This window comes from Saimiri boliviensis, chromosome 13 (genome assembly GCF_048565385.1).
Source record: "Saimiri boliviensis isolate mSaiBol1 chromosome 13, mSaiBol1.pri, whole genome shotgun sequence".
Classification (NCBI taxonomy): domain Eukaryota; kingdom Metazoa; phylum Chordata; class Mammalia; order Primates; family Cebidae; genus Saimiri; species Saimiri boliviensis.
The window spans coordinates 31,521,137-31,540,736 of NC_133461.1; the positions used below are offsets into that span (position 1 = coordinate 31,521,137).

The window sequence follows — 19,600 nt, forward strand, 5'->3', positions numbered from 1 at the left end:
AGTAGAGCAGGTGCTGGGAAGCTTCTGGAATCAGGCATCAGAGCAAATGCCAGTGCAAGAGGGAAGGGGCCTTCAAGGCTGAAGAACACGAAGGAAGCCAGGACAGGCAGCCACAGGGGTGCTGCTCCGGGGGGATGACGTCTTTTTTCTGGGGAAAGAAAGACGTGATGCAAGCAGGGACTGTATACAATTCAGGGGAGACTCCCTGAACCACCCCTCCTACCCCGCCCGCCCAGCAAGGGACACACAAGGCCAGTCTCTATTTCTTCACGGCAATACAAGAGCGGGTCTGTGGTGTCCTGCAAAACTTATGAGAGAGCCAAATCTCCTCCTCGTGGCACAAGAGCCACACGTTCTTCCTGGAGGTGGAGTAGCCACTGATCACCCTGCAGCTTCTCCCCGCTCCCACCGAGACATTCCAGTCCCCCGGACTCAAATCCGCTGGCAACAGCCTTCCTTTGTGGAAAATGTTTCCCCTCCCAAAACAGAAAGCAAACAGGATACAAGCAAACACAGCTCAAAACATGAAGAGCTAGCTCAAGCCCCTCACAGCTCACCGATGCGCCCACTGTCACTCTGCTGACAATGGCGTCTGCCCCCACTGAACTCATTCATGACTGCAGAACCTGACTGACAAGCTTTAGCGGGTCACGGCTCCCACCGAGACACGCCCTCTCGAAGAAAGGACTAGATAACAAACCCCACACAAAATATAAACCTAACCCAAATAGAATTCAGCACCCACCTGTGGATCCTACTGTCACATTACCACACTGACAAAAAACAGTTCAATCCTCTGCTGACCTGTCTACAGAATAATCCTCATTCGGAGCGCTCCGCAAGCATTGCCAGCGTTGCACTGGGATCCCCTTGCTGAGGTAGCTGGATGTCGGGAAACTGAGCAAATTTACCTGGTTTTCCTACATATCACGGAGGGTTCATTCTCAGAAAAGGCTTACCACCGGAATCCTCGTCCCCTGATTCTCGGGCTGTTAGGATTTTCTTGCTTCAGAAATACACGCACACGCACAGACACACACACAGACGCACATACACAGAGATGCACACACACACACACACACACACACACACACACACACAGACGCATACGCACACACAGAGAAAGAGACCAAAAGTCACAGGAGCATTAGAAAATGAGGCGAAATCACCATCCAGAGGAGAAACAATAGCCAGCACCGTAGACACTTCCAGTGGTACTGCTGTCCTTATTCTGACCGAAAGATGAGAGTGGAACTCGGCTGCAGGGACCGTTGTTGCAGCAACGGTCAGACGAAGATGATCTTTTTCAACTCGGTGGCCGAGCCGCCTTATGATGCTCCGAGGAGGCAAGAGAAGTCTGCAGGAGCCGCTGACCCCGAAAATGGCAACATCAACCCAGATCCGCATCCCACAAAAAGCAGCCACCCTCCCTCTAGCCGGGGCGGCGGGGGCGGCGGGGGCGGCGGGGGCGGCAGTGGCCTTCCCAGGCTCCCTGAGAAGGGGGCCTATGCCTGCCTGAGCTGCAGCAATGCGCAGACGACGCCTGAGGCCAAAATCCGGAAACAGGCTGCAAAGAAAGTGGCCCCGCTGATGGCCAAGGCCATTCGAGACTGCAAGAGAGCATTCTTCCGACGATAAACTCAAGACTCCTCTTACAGATGGAATCGAAGGGGAGGAGGACCAATGCCAAGTCAATGCGGGTTAAGGAACGGAACTTCCAACAGACACCACAAACTTCGGCTGGGTGCAAAGTTACGCTTCTGAATTCTGCAGGTGTCCACTGCTGGCCCTGGGATTTGGCCTCCCATACCTAGCCACTGCCTCCCTGCTGGGAGGACACCTCCGAATTCAGAGGATGTGAACACTTTCAGATCCATTCCACTTTGGTGGTTAACTGATCACTTTTTAAATCATGTAAGAGTTAAAATCAACAACGAGGTACAAGATGTAGAATTCCCTGTTTTCTGGTTTGTAAATCATGAACTAGATAATTCCTTTTTAGACACAAACTCACAAGGCATTAGTTAACACTGACAAATCTCACTATATAAATGGTTTTTTGTTGTTGTTGTTGTTGTTTTATTTTGTTTTGTTTTGTTTTTTTGAGGCGGAGTTTCGCTCCTGTTACCCAGGCTGGAGTGCAATGGCACGATCTCGGCTCACCGCAACCTCCGCCTCCTGGGTTCAGGCAATTCTCCTGCCTCAGCCTCCTGAGTAGCTCGGGTTACAGGCACGTGCCACTATGCCCAGCTACTTTTTTTTTTTTTTTTTTTTTTTTTTTTTTTTGTATTTTTAGTAGAGACGGGGTTTCACCATGTTAACCAGGATGGTCTCGATCTCTTGACCTCGTGATCCACCCGCCTCGGCCTCCCAAAGTGCTGGGATTACAGGCTTGAGCCACCGCGCCCGGCCCCGTTGTTTTGTTTTTAAGCAAAACCTGGGCATGGAACTATAACTGTGAGCCATCCTCCTACGGGAGGCTGAGAAGGGTGGATGGCTTGAGCCCAGGAGGTGGAGACAAGCCTGTGCGAAACCCCATCTAAAGTAAAGGAATCTAAATTAGCCAGGTGTACTTGCACGGGCCCCTGGGGCCCCAGCTTCCTGGAGGGCTGAGGTGGCAGGATGGCCCGAGCCTGGGAGGCAGAGGTTGCAGTGCCCCTTGATCATTCCACTGCACTCCAGCCTGGGCGACAGAAACAGAGCATGTCTCAGAGGAAACTGCTGTTTCTTTGAAAAATGGAACTGTGGGCGGGGCCGAGGGGCTAAGGCCTGTAATCCTAGCACTTTAGGAGGCCGAGGTGGGTGGATCACCTGAGGTCAGCACTTCAAGCCACGGCTACCAAGAGGCGGCAGCCCTGTAGGCAAAGCCACAAGGCACCTGTCAAGAGCAGAGGTCATGGCGACCGTTTTGGGGGATGGGACGCTAGAGGGAGTCTGCTCGTCGACCTTCTGGAAGGCCAAACCGTGATCCCATCAGCTCTCCTTCCTAGTAAGGGAAGCATTGTGAGAAAGTTGGCCAAAGCTTGAGCGGAAAAACATTCCTCAGCACAACGTTCTTCTCCACTCCACGGCACCAACGTTCCCGTGCCTGCCTTTCCTCAAATAAGGGCAGTCGGGCAAGAGTTTCCATGGGAAATCATGAGCGTCCACTTGACAGTTCTCATTTGGCGCCTGCTGACTTATTTCTGTTTCCCAGTCTTAGAAAATCTGAAACGGGCACCACCCAGGTTTCTTCCCTTCATAAGGAAAAAGAGAGGTCACGGAGGTAGCTACATTCCCAGGACCCTGGGGGGATTCAGGAATGGACTAGAGGGCGCGGCAAAGACATCGCTTCCAAAAGCGTCTGGAACTCCATGGGGCCGACGTTGAGGAGTAAAATCTACCTTTTCTCCTTTTCTCTTTTAATCCCACTTTCCTCCGAATGCTGGGAATTCCCCCCCAACCCCCCTTCCCGCACAACGTCCGTTCTAGGTCACGAGTTGCTATCCTGTGTTGGTTCTTCTTTCTCGGATTTCTGTCGCGCTGAGTTGTTACTGTCTATTTTCCTCCCAAGAAGTTTCAGTCTGTGTTTTATGGAATCCACAGATGCGGAACCTGCGAACATGGAGGGCCAACGATGGAACCCAAGAAGGATGTGTTGAGGCTCATCCCCCCTCGAGGGCACAGCAGTCCACCTGGCGTGGACCCTCCCGATTGGCTGCATGGTACTGACGGAATGAATTCCTACGGGGGCTGGGCAGCCCAGCAGCCAAGGGGGTCAGGGCCTGAGCCGTGGGCGGGCCTAGGGCTGCCTATATAAGGCCGAGCCCTGGCAGCTGCGCTTCATTCCCCGTTGGACAGCTCACCGCAGAGGTCGCTCCAGGCTGTGGCTCCACATCCCGAGGACCAGAAGCGGATCTGCTCAGCTGTCTGCAAGGACCGGACCGGCGTTCTAGACCCGGTGGCCCCCTCGCGCCCCGCTATCCCCCCTTTCCCCGCCCCGCTCCCCACGCCGCACGGAGGGTTCGGCCGCTCCGAGTTCGCTGACTCCACACCCCGAGGCCTGTGGTGTGCGAGGACCAGCGCCACAGAACCAGTGGCCCGCTGCTCCGAGGGCCGAGCTCGCTCCAGGCTGTGACTCAACATCCCGAGGCCTGCCTGGCGACCGGGCAGCCAGGGAGGACCGGCGCCCCGAGACTTCACCTCCCGCTGCCCAAGGACATCTCTGCGACCGGCCGACCAGGGACAGCGACGCCTGCCCAGATCTGGTGAGATGGCGGCAGGCTCGACTACGCTGCACGCAGTGGAGAAGCTGCAGGTGCGTCTGGCAACTAAGACGGACCCGAAGAAGCTAGGGAAATATCTGCAGAAACTCTCCGCCTTGCCCGTGACGGCAGACATCCTGGCGGAGACTCGAATCCGAAAGACCGTGAAGGGCCTGCGGAAGCACCAGCACGTGGGCCCCATTGCCAGAGACTTAGCGGCCCGGTGGAAGAAGCTGCTTCTCGTGGACCCAAACACCAGGCCCGGGCCCGACCCACGGGACCGGGAGGAGAGCTCTTCCCGAGAGCGCCTCGGGGAGGCTCTTCGGGACCAAGAAAAGGCCTGGGGCTTCCCGGAAAACGGGACGGCCCCCAGGAGTCGATCTCACAGCCCTGAGCACAGACGGACAGCACGCACAGCACCTACGGGGCTCCGGAGACCTGAGCGAAGCTCCCCCAGCCGCCAGGACGGAGCCCAGAGAAAGCGCCCCAGAAATGCCTCGGCTGATTCCGGCCCCAATCGGGCCCCTCAGTCAGGGCGCGCCGGACCTCTCCCGATGAGCGAGGGCCTGGAGCCCGGGCAGCAAACCCGAAGAGGCCACGCTGACACCGCCCAGGGCCTGCCCCTGCTCGCTGGAGGCTGCCAGGGCCAACCCCAGGACGAAGCGGTTGGGGGCCGCAGAAAGAAGCGCAAATCCTCCCGCCGGGAAGAACGCCCTGTGGGTGCCCAGGGCCGCGGGCAGTCTCCCGCTTCCCTCATGGAGACATCCTCCGGGGCCTGCACCAGAGGGGAATCCCCAAGGCCGTCCTCCCGGGAAAGCCCCAGGGACACAGCGCCCTCTGCTAGCGCCGGGACACGGAAGGAAGGAGGGCGCGACGGCGGCAGTGGCCAGCGTCTCCCCGCCTGGGCGGTGGCTCCAGACGGCCACCCGGAGAGGCCTAGGCACAGACGCTCGCACAAGAAGAGGCCAGGTCTAGACGGCCCGGACCCACGAAAGGGGACACACGGCCTCTCCCCCGGGGTCAAACAGCAGCTTTCCGGCGAACCAGAGACTCGAGAGGGGAAGCCACGCACTGCTCACTTGGACGCAGTAGCCGTGGGCTCCCTCTGACGTGGAGGAGGGAGAGGGGGCTGAGGAATTCCAGCAGCCCGCTCTGTCCTTCGAACAATACCTCACCTACGACCAGCCGCAGAAGAAGGCGAAAAAGACCGCGAAGTCTTCCGGCACCGCTCGTGGAGATCAACGACGGAGAGCAAGCCGTTCCAAGGGCACCGGCGAGTCCCGGGCTTCGCCTCCGAAATTGCCTCCTGTCAAGGAAAGCCACTCCCCGAGGCCACAGGCGGCCGGTGCCGATTCCTCCGGGCGGAAAACCGTGCTCAGCCACGGCTTCTCAGAGCTGTGGGACCTCTCAGAGCCCTGGATGCAGGCCAACTACGATCTGCTCTCCGCCTTTGAGTCCCTGACCGCCCAGACACAGACAGAACCGGCACTCTCCGCACCGACGTTCCAGGAGGAAACCGGTTCCCCTGGACGCAGAAAGAACGCCAAGATGCAGGTGTACTCCGGCTCCAGGCCTGCCCGCCAGCCCGGGTGGCTGACCTTGCGCCAGCAGTGCGTCCGGGCGCTTAGAGACAACCCCGGCGTCCTGGGCCGAGCGGGACGCGTCCCCTCTTGGGTTTTTGAACTTGTCCTGGACGGGTGTACGCCTGACCAGCTATATCGCAGAGAGAAAAACAATCACGCACTCATTGGACAGACAGACGGACTCTGGAGGATTCACTGCCTCCGGGACTTCAAGGGAGAAAATCCGCAGGAGCACGAGTCTTGGCGGGAGCTGTACCTGCGTCTTCGGCATGCCCGAGAGCAGCGGCTGCGTGTAGTGACGACCAATATCCGGGCTGCACGTGACAACAAGCCCCACGGCCGACGGACGAAGATGATCTGTTTCAACTCGGTGGCCGAGCCGCCTAACGGTGCTCCGAGGAGGCAAGAGAAGTCTGCAGGAGCCGCTGACCCCGAAAATGGCAACATCAACCCAGATCCGCATCCCCCAAAAAGCAGCCGCCCGCCGCCCGCTAGCGAGGGCGGCGGGGCAGGCAGCGGCCTTCCCAGGCGCCCTGAGAAGCGGGCCTACGCCTGCCTGAGCTGGAGCAACGCGCGGGCGACGCCCGAGGCCAAAATCCGGAAACAGGCTGCCAAGAAAGTGGCCCCGCTGATGGCCAAGGCCATTCGAGACTACAAGAGAGCAATCTTACGACGATAAACTCAAGACTCCTCTTACAGATGGAATCGAAGGGGAGGAGGACCAATGCCAAGTCCATGCGGGTTAAGGAACGCAGCTCCCAACGGACACCAGAACCTTTGGCTTGGTGCAAAGCTGCGCTTCTGAATTCTGCAGGTGTCCACGGCTGGCCCTGGGATTTGGCCTCCCATACCCAGCCACTGCCTCCCTGCTGGGAGGACACCTCGGAATCCAGAAGATGTGAACGCTTTCAGATCGATTCCGCTTTGGTGGTTAACTGATCGCTTCCTAAATCATGCCCTAGTTAAAATCATCAACGAGGTAGAGTTCCCTATAGTTTGGTTTTTAAATCATCAGCTAGATAATTCCTTTTTAGACACAAACTCACCAGGCATTAGTTAACACTGACAAATCCCACTACACAAATGGTTTTTTGTTGTTGCTGTTGTTTTGTTTTTTAGCAAAACCTGGCCATGAAACTATAACTGTGAGCCATCCTCCTATGGGAGGCTGAGAAGGGTGGGTGGCTTGAGCCCAGGAGGTGGAGACAAGCCTGGGCGAAACCCCACCTATAGAAGAGGTATCTAAATTAACCAGGTGTGCTGGCACGGCCCCTGGGGCCCCAGCTTCTTGGAGGGCTGAGGTGGCAGGATGGCCTGAGCCCGGGAGGCAGAGGTTCCAGTGACCCTTGATCATTCTACTGCACTCCAGCCTGGGCGACAGAAACAGAGCATGTCTCGGAGGAAACCGCTGTTTCTTTGAAAAATGGAACTGTGGACTGGGCGCAAGGGCTCACGCCTGTAACCCTAGCACTTTGGGAGGCCGGGGTGGGTGGATCACCTGAGGGCAGGAGTTCAAGACCAGCCTAGCCATCACGGTGAAACCCCATCTTTAAAAAATGTCAACAACAAGAAGAAGAAGAAGAAGAAAACGAACTGTGGGATTTCATCAAACAGTGGCAATAACCGCTACCTTTGTTAAGTCAGACTACTTTCACTAAGCACCAAAGAGAATCGTTCCCAATCTTTTCACCCAGAACCCCTATGGAAGAATGGCAGAAACTTCATCACTGTAGCTAATTGGCCTCTGAATCAAGAAATCTAAAGCCACCAATCAGAGTTTCTAATTACCATGAGATGACCAGGGTAACATCCTTCAGTTCGGATCACATGAGCTTCTGCCGGCTTTGTTGAGCCTTTAGTTTTCAACTGAGGGCATGAGTTGGCATCATACGGACGGGTAATCGCAGGTCCGTGTGCCAGATACCTCCCCACCCTCCCCGACACACACCCTTGAGTAAATCTGATTTCCTTGATGAGATTTCCTGATGCCTACAGTTAGTGAGAAGCCAAGAGACAGACAGAAAGGCCTATCCCACAAAGCAGAACCAAGCAAGGACAGTAAAAGAGATCAAACTCCTGTGCCCCGGGGTGGGGGGTGGGGGGGCGGGCAGTAGAGCAGGTGCTGGGAAGCTTCTGGAATCAGGCATCAGAGCAAATGCCAGTGCAAGAGGGAAGGGGCCTTCAAGGCTGAAGAACACGAAGGAAGCCAGGACAGGCAGCCACAGGGGTGCTGCTCCGGGGGGATGACGTCTTTTTTCTGGGGAAAGAAAGACGTGATGCAAGCAGGGACTGTATACAATTCAGGGGAGACTCCCTGAACCACCCCTCCTACCCCGCCCGCCCAGCAAGGGACACACAAGGCCAGTCTCTATTTCTTCACGGCAATACAAGAGCGGGTCTGTGGTGTCCTGCAAAACTTATGAGAGAGCCAAATCTCCTCCTCGTGGCACAAGAGCCACACGTTCTTCCTGGAGGTGGAGTAGCCACTGATCACCCTGCAGCTTCTCCCCGCTCCCACCGAGACATTCCAGTCCCCCGGACTCAAATCCGCTGGCAACAGCCTTCCTTTGTGGAAAATGTTTCCCCTCCCAAAACAGAAAGCAAACAGGATACAAGCAAACACAGCTCAAAACATGAAGAGCTAGCTCAAGCCCCTCACAGCTCACCGATGCGCCCACTGTCACTCTGCTGACAATGGCGTCTGCCCCCACTGAACTCATTCATGACTGCAGAACCTGACTGACAAGCTTTAGCGGGTCACGGCTCCCACCGAGACACGCCCTCTCGAAGAAAGGACTAGATAACAAACCCCACACAAAATATAAACCTAACCCAAATAGAATTCAGCACCCACCTGTGGATCCTACTGTCACATTACCACACTGACAAAAAACAGTTCAATCCTCTGCTGACCTGTCTACAGAATAATCCTCATTCGGAGCGCTCCGCAAGCATTGCCAGCGTTGCCCTGGGATCCCCTTGCTGAGGTAGCTGGATGTCGGGAAACTGAGCAAATTTACCTGGTTTTCCTACATATCACGGAGGGTTCATTCTCAGAAAAGGCTTACCACCGGAATCCTCGTCCCCTGATTCTCGGGCTGTTAGGATTTTCTTGCTTCAGAAATACACGCACACGCACAGACACACACACAGACGCACATACACAGAGATGCACACACACACACACACACACACACACACACACACACACACACAGACGCATACGCACACACAGAGAAAGAGACCAAAAGTCACAGGAGCATTAGAAAATGAGGCGAAATCACCATCCAGAGGAGAAACAATAGCCAGCACCGTAGACACTTCCAGTGGTACTGCTGTCCTTATTCTGACCGAAAGATGAGAGTGGAACTCGGCTGCAGGGACCGTTGTTGCAGCAACGGTCAGACGAAGATGATCTTTTTCAACTCGGTGGCCGAGCCGCCTTATGATGCTCCGAGGAGGCAAGAGAAGTCTGCAGGAGCCGCTGACCCCGAAAATGGCAACATCAACCCAGATCCGCATCCCACAAAAAGCAGCCACCCTCCCTCTAGCCGGGGCGGCGGGGGCGGCGGGGGCGGCGGGGGCGGCGGGGGCGGCAGTGGCCTTCCCAGGCTCCCTGAGAAGGGGGCCTATGCCTGCCTGAGCTGCAGCAATGCGCAGACGACGCCTGAGGCCAAAATCCGGAAACAGGCTGCAAAGAAAGTGGCCCCGCTGATGGCCAAGGCCATTCGAGACTGCAAGAGAGCATTCTTCCGACGATAAACTCAAGACTCCTCTTACAGATGGAATCGAAGGGGAGGAGGACCAATGCCAAGTCAATGCGGGTTAAGGAACGGAACTTCCAACAGACACCACAAACTTCGGCTGGGTGCAAAGTTACGCTTCTGAATTCTGCAGGTGTCCACTGCTGGCCCTGGGATTTGGCCTCCCATACCTAGCCACTGCCTCCCTGCTGGGAGGACACCTCCGAATTCAGAGGATGTGAACACTTTCAGATCCATTCCACTTTGGTGGTTAACTGATCACTTTTTAAATCATGTAAGAGTTAAAATCAACAACGAGGTACAAGATGTAGAATTCCCTGTTTTCTGGTTTGTAAATCATGAACTAGATAATTCCTTTTTAGACACAAACTCACAAGGCATTAGTTAACACTGACAAATCTCACTATATAAATGGTTTGTTGTTGTTGTTGTTGTTGTTTTATTTTGTTTTGTTTTGTTTTTTTGAGGCGGAGTTTCGCTCCTGTTACCCAGGCTGGAGTGCAATGGCACGATCTCGGCTCACCGCAACCTCCGCCTCCTGGGTTCAGGCAATTCTCCTGCCTCAGCCTCCTGAGTAGCTCGGGTTACAGGCACGTGCCACTATGCCCAGCTACTTTTTTTTTTTTTTTTTTTTTTTTTTTTTTGTATTTTTAGTAGAGACGGGGTTTCACCATGTTAACCAGGATGGTCTCGATCTCTTGACCTCGTGATCCACCCGCCTCGGCCTCCCAAAGTGCTGGGATTACAGGCTTGAGCCACCGCGCCCGGCCCCGTTGTTTTGTTTTTAAGCAAAACCTGGGCATGGAACTATAACTGTGAGCCATCCTCCTACGGGAGGCTGAGAAGGGTGGATGGCTTGAGCCCAGGAGGTGGAGACAAGCCTGTGCGAAACCCCATCTAAAGTAAAGGAATCTAAATTAGCCAGGTGTACTTGCACGGGCCCCTGGGGCCCCAGCTTCCTGGAGGGCTGAGGTGGCAGGATGGCCCGAGCCTGGGAGGCAGAGGTTGCAGTGCCCCTTGATCATTCCACTGCACTCCAGCCTGGGCGACAGAAACAGAGCATGTCTCAGAGGAAACTGCTGTTTCTTTGAAAAATGGAACTGTGGGCGGGGCCGAGGGGCTAAGGCCTGTAATCCTAGCACTTTAGGAGGCCGAGGTGGGTGGATCACCTGAGGTCAGCACTTCAAGCCACGGCTACCAAGAGGCGGCAGCCCTGTAGGCAAAGCCACAAGGCACCTGTCAAGAGCAGAGGTCATGGCGACCGTTTTGGGGGATGGGACGCTAGAGGGAGTCTGCTCGTCGACCTTCTGGAAGGCCAAACCGTGATCCCATCAGCTCTCCTTCCTAGTAAGGGAAGCATTGTGAGAAAGTTGGCCAAAGCTTGAGCGGAAAAACATTCCTCAGCACAACGTTCTTCTCCACTCCACGGCACCAACGTTCCCGTGCCTGCCTTTCCTCAAATAAGGGCAGTCGGGCAAGAGTTTCCATGGGAAATCATGAGCGTCCTCTTGACAGTTCTCATTTGGCGCCTGCTGACTTATTTCTGTTTCCCAGTCTTAGAAAATCTGAAACGGGCACCACCCAGGTTTCTTCCCTTCATAAGGAAAAAGAGAGGTCACGGAGGTAGCTACATTCCCAGGACCCTGGGGGGATTCAGGAATGGACTAGAGGGCGCGGCAAAGACATCGCTTCCAAAAGCGTCTGGAACTCCATGGGGCCGACGTTGAGGAGTAAAATCTACCTTTTCTCCTTTTCTCTTTTAATCCCACTTTCCTCCGAATGCTGGGAATTCCCCCCCAACCCCCCTTCCCGCACAACGTCCGTTCTAGGTCACGAGTTGCTATCCTGTGTTGGTTCTTCTTTCTCGGATTTCTGTCGCGCTGAGTTGTTACTGTCTATTTTCCTCCCAAGAAGTTTCAGTCTGTGTTTTATGGAATCCACAGATGCGGAACCTGCGAACATGGAGGGCCAACGATGGAACCCAAGAAGGATGTGTTGAGGCTCATCCCCCCTCGAGGGCACAGCAGTCCACCTGGCGTGGACCCTCCCGATTGGCTGCATGGTACTGACGGAATGAATTCCTACGGGGGCTGGGCAGCCCAGCAGCCAAGGGGGTCAGGGCCTGAGCCGTGGGCGGGCCTAGGGCTGCCTATATAAGGCCGAGCCCTGGCAGCTGCGCTTCATTCCCCGTTGGACAGCTCACCGCAGAGGTCGCTCCAGGCTGTGGCTCCACATCCCGAGGACCAGAAGCGGATCTGCTCAGCTGTCTGCAAGGACCGGACCGGCGTTCTAGACCCGGTGGCCCCCTCGCGCCCCGCTATCCCCCCTTTCCCCGCCCCGCTCCCCACGCCGCACGGAGGGTTCGGCCGCTCCGAGTTCGCTGACTCCACACCCCGAGGCCTGTGGTGTGCGAGGACCAGCGCCACAGAACCAGTGGCCCGCTGCTCCGAGGGCCGAGCTCGCTCCAGGCTGTGACTCAACATCCCGAGGCCTGCCTGGCGACCGGGCAGCCAGGGAGGACCGGCGCCCCGAGACTTCACCTCCCGCTGCCCAAGGACATCTCTGCGACCGGCCGACCAGGGACAGCGACGCCTGCCCAGATCTGGTGAGATGGCGGCAGGCTCGACTACGCTGCACGCAGTGGAGAAGCTGCAGGTGCGTCTGGCAACTAAGACGGACCCGAAGAAGCTAGGGAAATATCTGCAGAAACTCTCCGCCTTGCCCGTGACGGCAGACATCCTGGCGGAGACTCGAATCCGAAAGACCGTGAAGGGCCTGCGGAAGCACCAGCACGTGGGCCCCATTGCCAGAGACTTAGCGGCCCGGTGGAAGAAGCTGCTTCTCGTGGACCCAAACACCAGGCCCGGGCCCGACCCACGGGACCGGGAGGAGAGCTCTTCCCGAGAGCGCCTCGGGGAGGCTCTTCGGGACCAAGAAAAGGCCTGGGGCTTCCCGGAAAACGGGACGGCCCCCAGGAGTCGATCTCACAGCCCTGAGCACAGACGGACAGCACGCACAGCACCTACGGGGCTCCGGAGACCTGAGCGAAGCTCCCCCAGCCGCCAGGACGGAGCCCAGAGAAAGCGCCCCAGAAATGCCTCGGCTGATTCCGGCCCCAATCGGGCCCCTCAGTCAGGGCGCGCCGGACCTCTCCCGATGAGCGAGGGCCTGGAGCCCGGGCAGCAAACCCGAAGAGGCCACGCTGACACCGCCCAGGGCCTGCCCCTGCTCGCTGGAGGCTGCCAGGGCCAACCCCAGGACGAAGCGGTTGGGGGCCGCAGAAAGAAGCGCAAATCCTCCCGCCGGGAAGAACGCCCTGTGGGTGCCCAGGGCCGCGGGCAGTCTCCCGCTTCCCTCATGGAGACATCCTCCGGGGCCTGCACCAGAGGGGAATCCCCAAGGCCGTCCTCCCGGGAAAGCCCCAGGGACACAGCGCCCTCTGCTAGCGCCGGGACACGGAAGGAAGGAGGGCGCGACGGCGGCAGTGGCCAGCGTCTCCCCGCCTGGGCGGTGGCTCCAGACGGCCACCCGGAGAGGCCTAGGCACAGACGCTCGCACAAGAAGAGGCCAGGTCTAGACGGCCCGGACCCACGAAAGGGGACACACGGCCTCTCCCCCGGGGTCAAACAGCAGCTTTCCGGCGAACCAGAGACTCGAGAGGGGAAGCCACGCACTGCTCACTTGGACGCAGTAGCCGTGGGCTCCCTCTGACGTGGAGGAGGGAGAGGGGGCTGAGGAATTCCAGCAGCCCGCTCTGTCCTTCGAACAATACCTCACCTACGACCAGCCGCAGAAGAAGGCGAAAAAGACCGCGAAGTCTTCCGGCACCGCTCGTGGAGATCAACGACGGAGAGCAAGCCGTTCCAAGGGCACCGGCGAGTCCCGGGCTTCGCCTCCGAAATTGCCTCCTGTCAAGGAAAGCCACTCCCCGAGGCCACAGGCGGCCGGTGCCGATTCCTCCGGGCGGAAAACCGTGCTCAGCCACGGCTTCTCAGAGCTGTGGGACCTCTCAGAGCCCTGGATGCAGGCCAACTACGATCTGCTCTCCGCCTTTGAGTCCCTGACCGCCCAGACACAGACAGAACCGGCACTCTCCGCACCGACGTTCCAGGAGGAAACCGGTTCCCCTGGACGCAGAAAGAACGCCAAGATGCAGGTGTACTCCGGCTCCAGGCCTGCCCGCCAGCCCGGGTGGCTGACCTTGCGCCAGCAGTGCGTCCGGGCGCTTAGAGACAACCCCGGCGTCCTGGGCCGAGCGGGACGCGTCCCCTCTTGGGTTTTTGAACTTGTCCTGGACGGGTGTACGCCTGACCAGCTATATCGCAGAGAGAAAAACAATCACGCACTCATTGGACAGACAGACGGACTCTGGAGGATTCACTGCCTCCGGGACTTCAAGGGAGAAAATCCGCAGGAGCACGAGTCTTGGCGGGAGCTGTACCTGCGTCTTCGGCATGCCCGAGAGCAGCGGCTGCGTGTAGTGACGACCAATATCCGGGCTGCACGTGACAACAAGCCCCACGGCCGACGGACGAAGATGATCTGTTTCAACTCGGTGGCCGAGCCGCCTAACGGTGCTCCGAGGAGGCAAGAGAAGTCTGCAGGAGCCGCTGACCCCGAAAATGGCAACATCAACCCAGATCCGCATCCCCCAAAAAGCAGCCGCCCGCCGCCCGCTAGCGAGGGCGGCGGGGCAGGCAGCGGCCTTCCCAGGCGCCCTGAGAAGCGGGCCTACGCCTGCCTGAGCTGGAGCAACGCGCGGGCGACGCCCGAGGCCAAAATCCGGAAACAGGCTGCCAAGAAAGTGGCCCCGCTGATGGCCAAGGCCATTCGAGACTACAAGAGAGCAATCTTACGACGATAAACTCAAGACTCCTCTTACAGATGGAATCGAAGGGGAGGAGGACCAATGCCAAGTCCATGCGGGTTAAGGAACGCAGCTCCCAACGGACACCAGAACCTTTGGCTTGGTGCAAAGCTGCGCTTCTGAATTCTGCAGGTGTCCACGGCTGGCCCTGGGATTTGGCCTCCCATACCCAGCCACTGCCTCCCTGCTGGGAGGACACCTCGGAATCCAGAAGATGTGAACGCTTTCAGATCGATTCCGCTTTGGTGGTTAACTGATCGCTTCCTAAATCATGCCCTAGTTAAAATCATCAACGAGGTAGAGTTCCCTATAGTTTGGTTTTTAAATCATCAGCTAGATAATTCCTTTTTAGACACAAACTCACCAGGCATTAGTTAACACTGACAAATCCCACTACACAAATGGTTTTTTGTTGTTGCTGTTGTTTTGTTTTTTAGCAAAACCTGGCCATGAAACTATAACTGTGAGCCATCCTCCTATGGGAGGCTGAGAAGGGTGGGTGGCTTGAGCCCAGGAGGTGGAGACAAGCCTGGGCGAAACCCCACCTATAGAAGAGGTATCTAAATTAACCAGGTGTGCTGGCACGGCCCCTGGGGCCCCAGCTTCTTGGAGGGCTGAGGTGGCAGGATGGCCTGAGCCCGGGAGGCAGAGGTTCCAGTGACCCTTGATCATTCTACTGCACTCCAGCCTGGGCGACAGAAACAGAGCATGTCTCGGAGGAAACCGCTGTTTCTTTGAAAAATGGAACTGTGGACTGGGCGCAAGGGCTCACGCCTGTAACCCTAGCACTTTGGGAGGCCGGGGTGGGTGGATCACCTGAGGGCAGGAGTTCAAGACCAGCCTAGCCATCACGGTGAAACCCCATCTTTAAAAAATGTCAACAACAAGAAGAAGAAGAAGAAGAAAACGAACTGTGGGATTTCATCAAACAGTGGCAATAACCGCTACCTTTGTTAAGTCAGACTACTTTCACTAAGCACCAAAGAGAATCGTTCCCAATCTTTTCACCCAGAACCCCTATGGAAGAATGGCAGAAACTTCATCACTGTAGCTAATTGGCCTCTGAATCAAGAAATCTAAAGCCACCAATCAGAGTTTCTAATTACCATGAGATGACCAGGGTAACATCCTTCAGTTCGGATCACATGAGCTTCTGCCGGCTTTGTTGAGCCTTTAGTTTTCAACTGAGGGCATGAGTTGGCATCATACGGACGGGTAATCGCAGGTCCGTGTGCCAGATACCTCCCCACCCTCCCCGACACACACCCTTGAGTAAATCTGATTTCCTTGATGAGATTTCCTGATGCCTACAGTTAGTGAGAAGCCAAGAGACAGACAGAAAGGCCTATCCCACAAAGCAGAACCAAGCAAGGACAGTAAAAGAGATCAAACTCCTGTGCCCCGGGGTGGGGGGGGGGGGGGCGGGCAGTAGAGCAGGTGCTGGGAAGCTTCTGGAATCAGGCATCAGAGCAAATGCCAGTGCAAGAGGGAAGGGGCCTTCAAGGCTGAAGAACACGAAGGAAGCCAGGACAGGCAGCCACAGGGGTGCTGCTCCGGGGGGATGACGTCTTTTTTCTGGGGAAAGAAAGACGTGATGCAAGCAGGGACTGTATACAATTCAGGGGAGACTCCCTGAACCACCCCTCCTACCCCGCCCGCCCAGCAAGGGACACACAAGGCCAGTCTCTATTTCTTCACGGCAATACAAGAGCGGGTCTGTGGTGTCCTGCAAAACTTATGAGAGAGCCAAATCTCCTCCTCGTGGCACAAGAGCCACACGTTCTTCCTGGAGGTGGAGTAGCCACTGATCACCCTGCAGCTTCTCCCCGCTCCCACCGAGACATTCCAGTCCCCCGGACTCAAATCCGCTGGCAACAGCCTTCCTTTGTGGAAAATGTTTCCCCTCCCAAAACAGAAAGCAAACAGGATACAAGCAAACACAGCTCAAAACATGAAGAGCTAGCTCAAGCCCCTCACAGCTCACCGATGCGCCCACTGTCACTCTGCTGACAATGGCGTCTGCCCCCACTGAACTCATTCATGACTGCAGAACCTGACTGACAAGCTTTAGCGGGTCACGGCTCCCACCGAGACACGCCCTCTCGAAGAAAGGACTAGATAACAAACCCCACACAAAATATAAACCTAACCCAAATAGAATTCAGCACCCACCTGTGGATCCTACTGTCACATTACCACACTGACAAAAAACAGTTCAATCCTCTGCTGACCTGTCTACAGAATAATCCTCATTCGGAGCGCTCCGCAAGCATTGCCAGCGTTGCCCTGGGATCCCCTTGCTGAGGTAGCTGGATGTCGGGAAACTGAGCAAATTTACCTGGTTTTCCTACATATCACGGAGGGTTCATTCTCAGAAAAGGCTTACCACCGGAATCCTCGTCCCCTGATTCTCGGGCTGTTAGGATTTTCTTGCTTCAGAAATACACGCACACGCACAGACACACACACAGACGCACATACACAGAGATGCACACACACACACACACACACACAGACGCATACGCACACACAGAGAAAGAGACCAAAAGTCACAGGAGCATTAGAAAATGAGGCGAAATCACCATCCAGAGGAGAAACAATAGCCAGCACCGTAGACACTTCCAGTGGTACTGCTGTCCTTATTCTGACCGAAAGATGAGAGTGGAACTCGGCTGCAGGGACCGTTGTTGCAGCAACGGTCAGACGAAGATGATCTTTTTCAACTCGGTGGCCGAGCCGCCTTATGATGCTCCGAGGAGGCAAGAGAAGTCTGCAGGAGCCGCTGACCCCGAAAATGGCAACATCAACCCAGATCCGCATCCCACAAAAAGCAGCCACCCTCCCTCTAGCCGGGGCGGCGGGGGCGGCGGGGGCGGCGGGGGCGGCGGGGGCGGCAGTGGCCTTCCCAGGCTCCCTGAGAAGGGGGCCTATGCCTGCCTGAGCTGCAGCAATGCGCAGACGACGCCTGAGGCCAAAATCCGGAAACAGGCTGCAAAGAAAGTGGCCCCGCTGATGGCCAAGGCCATTCGAGACTGCAAGAGAGCATTCTTCCGACGATAAACTCAAGACTCCTCTTACAGATGGAATCGAAGGGGAGGAGGACCAATGCCAAGTCAATGCGGGTTAAGGAACGGAACTTCCAACAGACACCACAAACTTCGGCTGGGTGCAAAGTTACGCTTCTGAATTCTGCAGGTGTCCACTGCTGGCCCTGGGATTTGGCCTCCCATACCTAGCCACTGCCTCCCTGCTGGGAGGACACCTCCGAATTCAGAGGATGTGAACACTTTCAGATCCATTCCACTTTGGTGGTTAACTGATCACTTTTTAAATCATGTAAGAGTTAAAATCAACAACGAGGTACAAGATGTAGAATTCCCTGTTTTCTGGTTTGTAAATCATGAACTAGATAATTCCTTTTTAGACACAAACTCACAAGGCATTAGTTAACACTGACAAATCTCACTATATAAATGGTTTGTTGTTGTTGTTGTTGTTGTTTTATTTTGTTTTGTTTTGTTTTTTTGAGGCGGAGTTTCGCTCCTGTTACCCAGGCTGGAGTGCAATGGCACGATCTCGGCTCACCGCAACCTCCGCCTCCTGGGTTCAGGCAATTCTCCTGCCTCAGCCTCCTGAGTAGCTCGGGTTACAGGCACGTGCCACTATGCCCAGCTACTTTTTTTTTTTTTTTGTATTTTTAGTAGAGACGGGGTTTCACCATGTTAACCAGGATGGTCTCGATCTCTTGACCTCGTGATCCACCCGCCTCGGCCTCCCAAAGTGCCGGGATTACAGGCTTGAGCCACCGCGCCCGGCCCCGTTGTTTTGTTTTTAAGCAAAACCTGGGCATGGAACTATAACTGTGAGCCATCCTCCTACGGGAGGCTGAGAAGGGTGGATGGCTTGAGCCCAGGAGGTGGAGACAAGCCTGTGCGAAACCCCATCTAAAGTAAAGGAATCTAAATTAGCCAGGTGTACTTGCACGGGCCCCTGGGGCCCCAGCTTCCTGGAGGGCTGAGGTGGCAGGATGGCCCGAGCCTGGGAGGCAGAGGTTGCAGTGCCCCTTGATCATTCCACTGCACTCCAGCCTGGGCGACAGAAACAGAGCATGTCTCAGAGGAAACTGCTGTTTCTTTGAAAAATGGAACTGTGGGCGGGGCCGAGGGGCTAAGGCCTGTAATCCTAGCACTTTAGGAGGCCGAGGTGGGTGGATCACCTGAGGTCAGCACTTCAAGCCACGGCTACCAAGAGGCGGCAGCCCTGTAGGCAAAGCCACAAGGCACCTGTCAAGAGCAGAGGTCATGGCGACCGTTTTGGGGGATGGGACGCTAGAGGGAGTCTGCTCGTCGACCTTCTGGAAGGCCAAACCGTGATCCCATCAGCTCTCCTTCCTAGTAAGGGAAGCATTGTGAGAAAGTTGGCCAAAGCTTGAGCGGAAAAACATTCCTCAGCACAACGTTCTTCTCCACTCCACGGCACCAACGTTCCCGTGCCTGCCTTTCCTCAAATAAGGGCAGTCGGGCAAGAGTTTCCATGGGAAATCATGAGCGTCCTCTTGACAGTTCTCATTTGGCGCCTGCTGACTTATTTCTGTTTCCCAGTCTTAGAAAATCTGAAACGGGCACCACCCAGGTTTCTTCCCTTCATAAGGAAAAAGAGAGGTCACGGAGGTAGCTACATTCCCAGGACCCTGGGGGGATTCAGGAATGGACTAGAGGGCGCGGCAAAGACATCGCTTCCAAAAGCGTCTGGAACTCCATGGGGCCGACGTTGAGGAGTAAAATCTACCTTTTCTCCTTTTCTCTTTTAATCCCACTTTCCTCCGAATGCTGGGAATTCCCCCCCAACCCCCCTTCCCGCACAACGTCCGTTCTAGGTCACGAGTTGCTATCCTGTGTTGGTTCTTCTTTCTCGGATTTCTGTCGCGCTGAGTTGTTACTGTCTATTTTCCTCCCAAGAAGTTTCAGTCTGTGTTTTATGGAATCCACAGATGCGGAACCTGCGAACATGGAGGGCCAACGATGGAACCCAAGAAGGATGTGTTGAGGCTCATCCCCCCTCGAGGGCACAGCAGTCCACCTGGCGTGGACCCTCCCGATTGGCTGCATGGTACTGACGGAATGAATTCCTACGGGGGCTGGG

At 56.1% G+C, this 19,600-nt stretch overlaps 3 protein-coding genes across 10 annotated transcripts in view; 2 read left to right on the forward strand and 1 right to left on the reverse strand.

The window, feature by feature from the left end:
• KATNAL2 (katanin catalytic subunit A1 like 2) overlaps window positions 1–19,600 on the reverse strand; it is a 183,822-nt gene that overhangs the window by 128,681 nt on the left and 35,541 nt on the right. The gene's annotated exons all lie outside the window — the stretch shown is intronic.
• Window positions 4,253–6,506, forward strand: LOC141580988 (elongin-A3-like). Its single transcript, XM_074384301.1, has 3 exons — window positions 4,253–4,960; window positions 5,523–6,355; window positions 6,395–6,506. Exons 1-3 carry the CDS (start codon window positions 4,253–4,255, stop codon window positions 6,504–6,506), a joined length of 1,653 nt encoding a protein of 550 aa, XP_074240402.1.
• Window positions 12,202–14,455, forward strand: LOC141580989 (elongin-A3-like). The gene is made up of 3 exons (XM_074384302.1): window positions 12,202–12,909; window positions 13,472–14,304; window positions 14,344–14,455. The coding sequence occupies exons 1-3, from the start codon at window positions 12,202–12,204 to the stop codon at window positions 14,453–14,455; spliced, it is 1,653 nt and encodes a 550-aa protein (XP_074240403.1).

Excerpts from the sequence above, each read along its gene's own strand:
- LOC141580988 (XM_074384301.1), top strand. The coding sequence starts at position 4,253 with ATGGCGGCAGGCTCGACTACGCTGCACGCAGTGGAGAAGCTGCAGGTG. Across the intron at positions 4,961-5,522 it reads CCCGCCGGGAAGAACGCCCT|TCCCGGGCTTCGCCTCCGAA; the intron begins GTGGGTGCCCAG and ends GGCACCGGCGAG. Across the intron at positions 6,356-6,394 it reads GCAGGCAGCGGCCTTCCCAG|CAACGCGCGGGCGACGCCCG; the intron begins GCGCCCTGAGAA and ends CCTGAGCTGGAG.
- LOC141580989 (XM_074384302.1), top strand. The coding sequence starts at position 12,202 with ATGGCGGCAGGCTCGACTACGCTGCACGCAGTGGAGAAGCTGCAGGTG. Across the intron at positions 12,910-13,471 it reads CCCGCCGGGAAGAACGCCCT|TCCCGGGCTTCGCCTCCGAA; the intron begins GTGGGTGCCCAG and ends GGCACCGGCGAG. Across the intron at positions 14,305-14,343 it reads GCAGGCAGCGGCCTTCCCAG|CAACGCGCGGGCGACGCCCG; the intron begins GCGCCCTGAGAA and ends CCTGAGCTGGAG.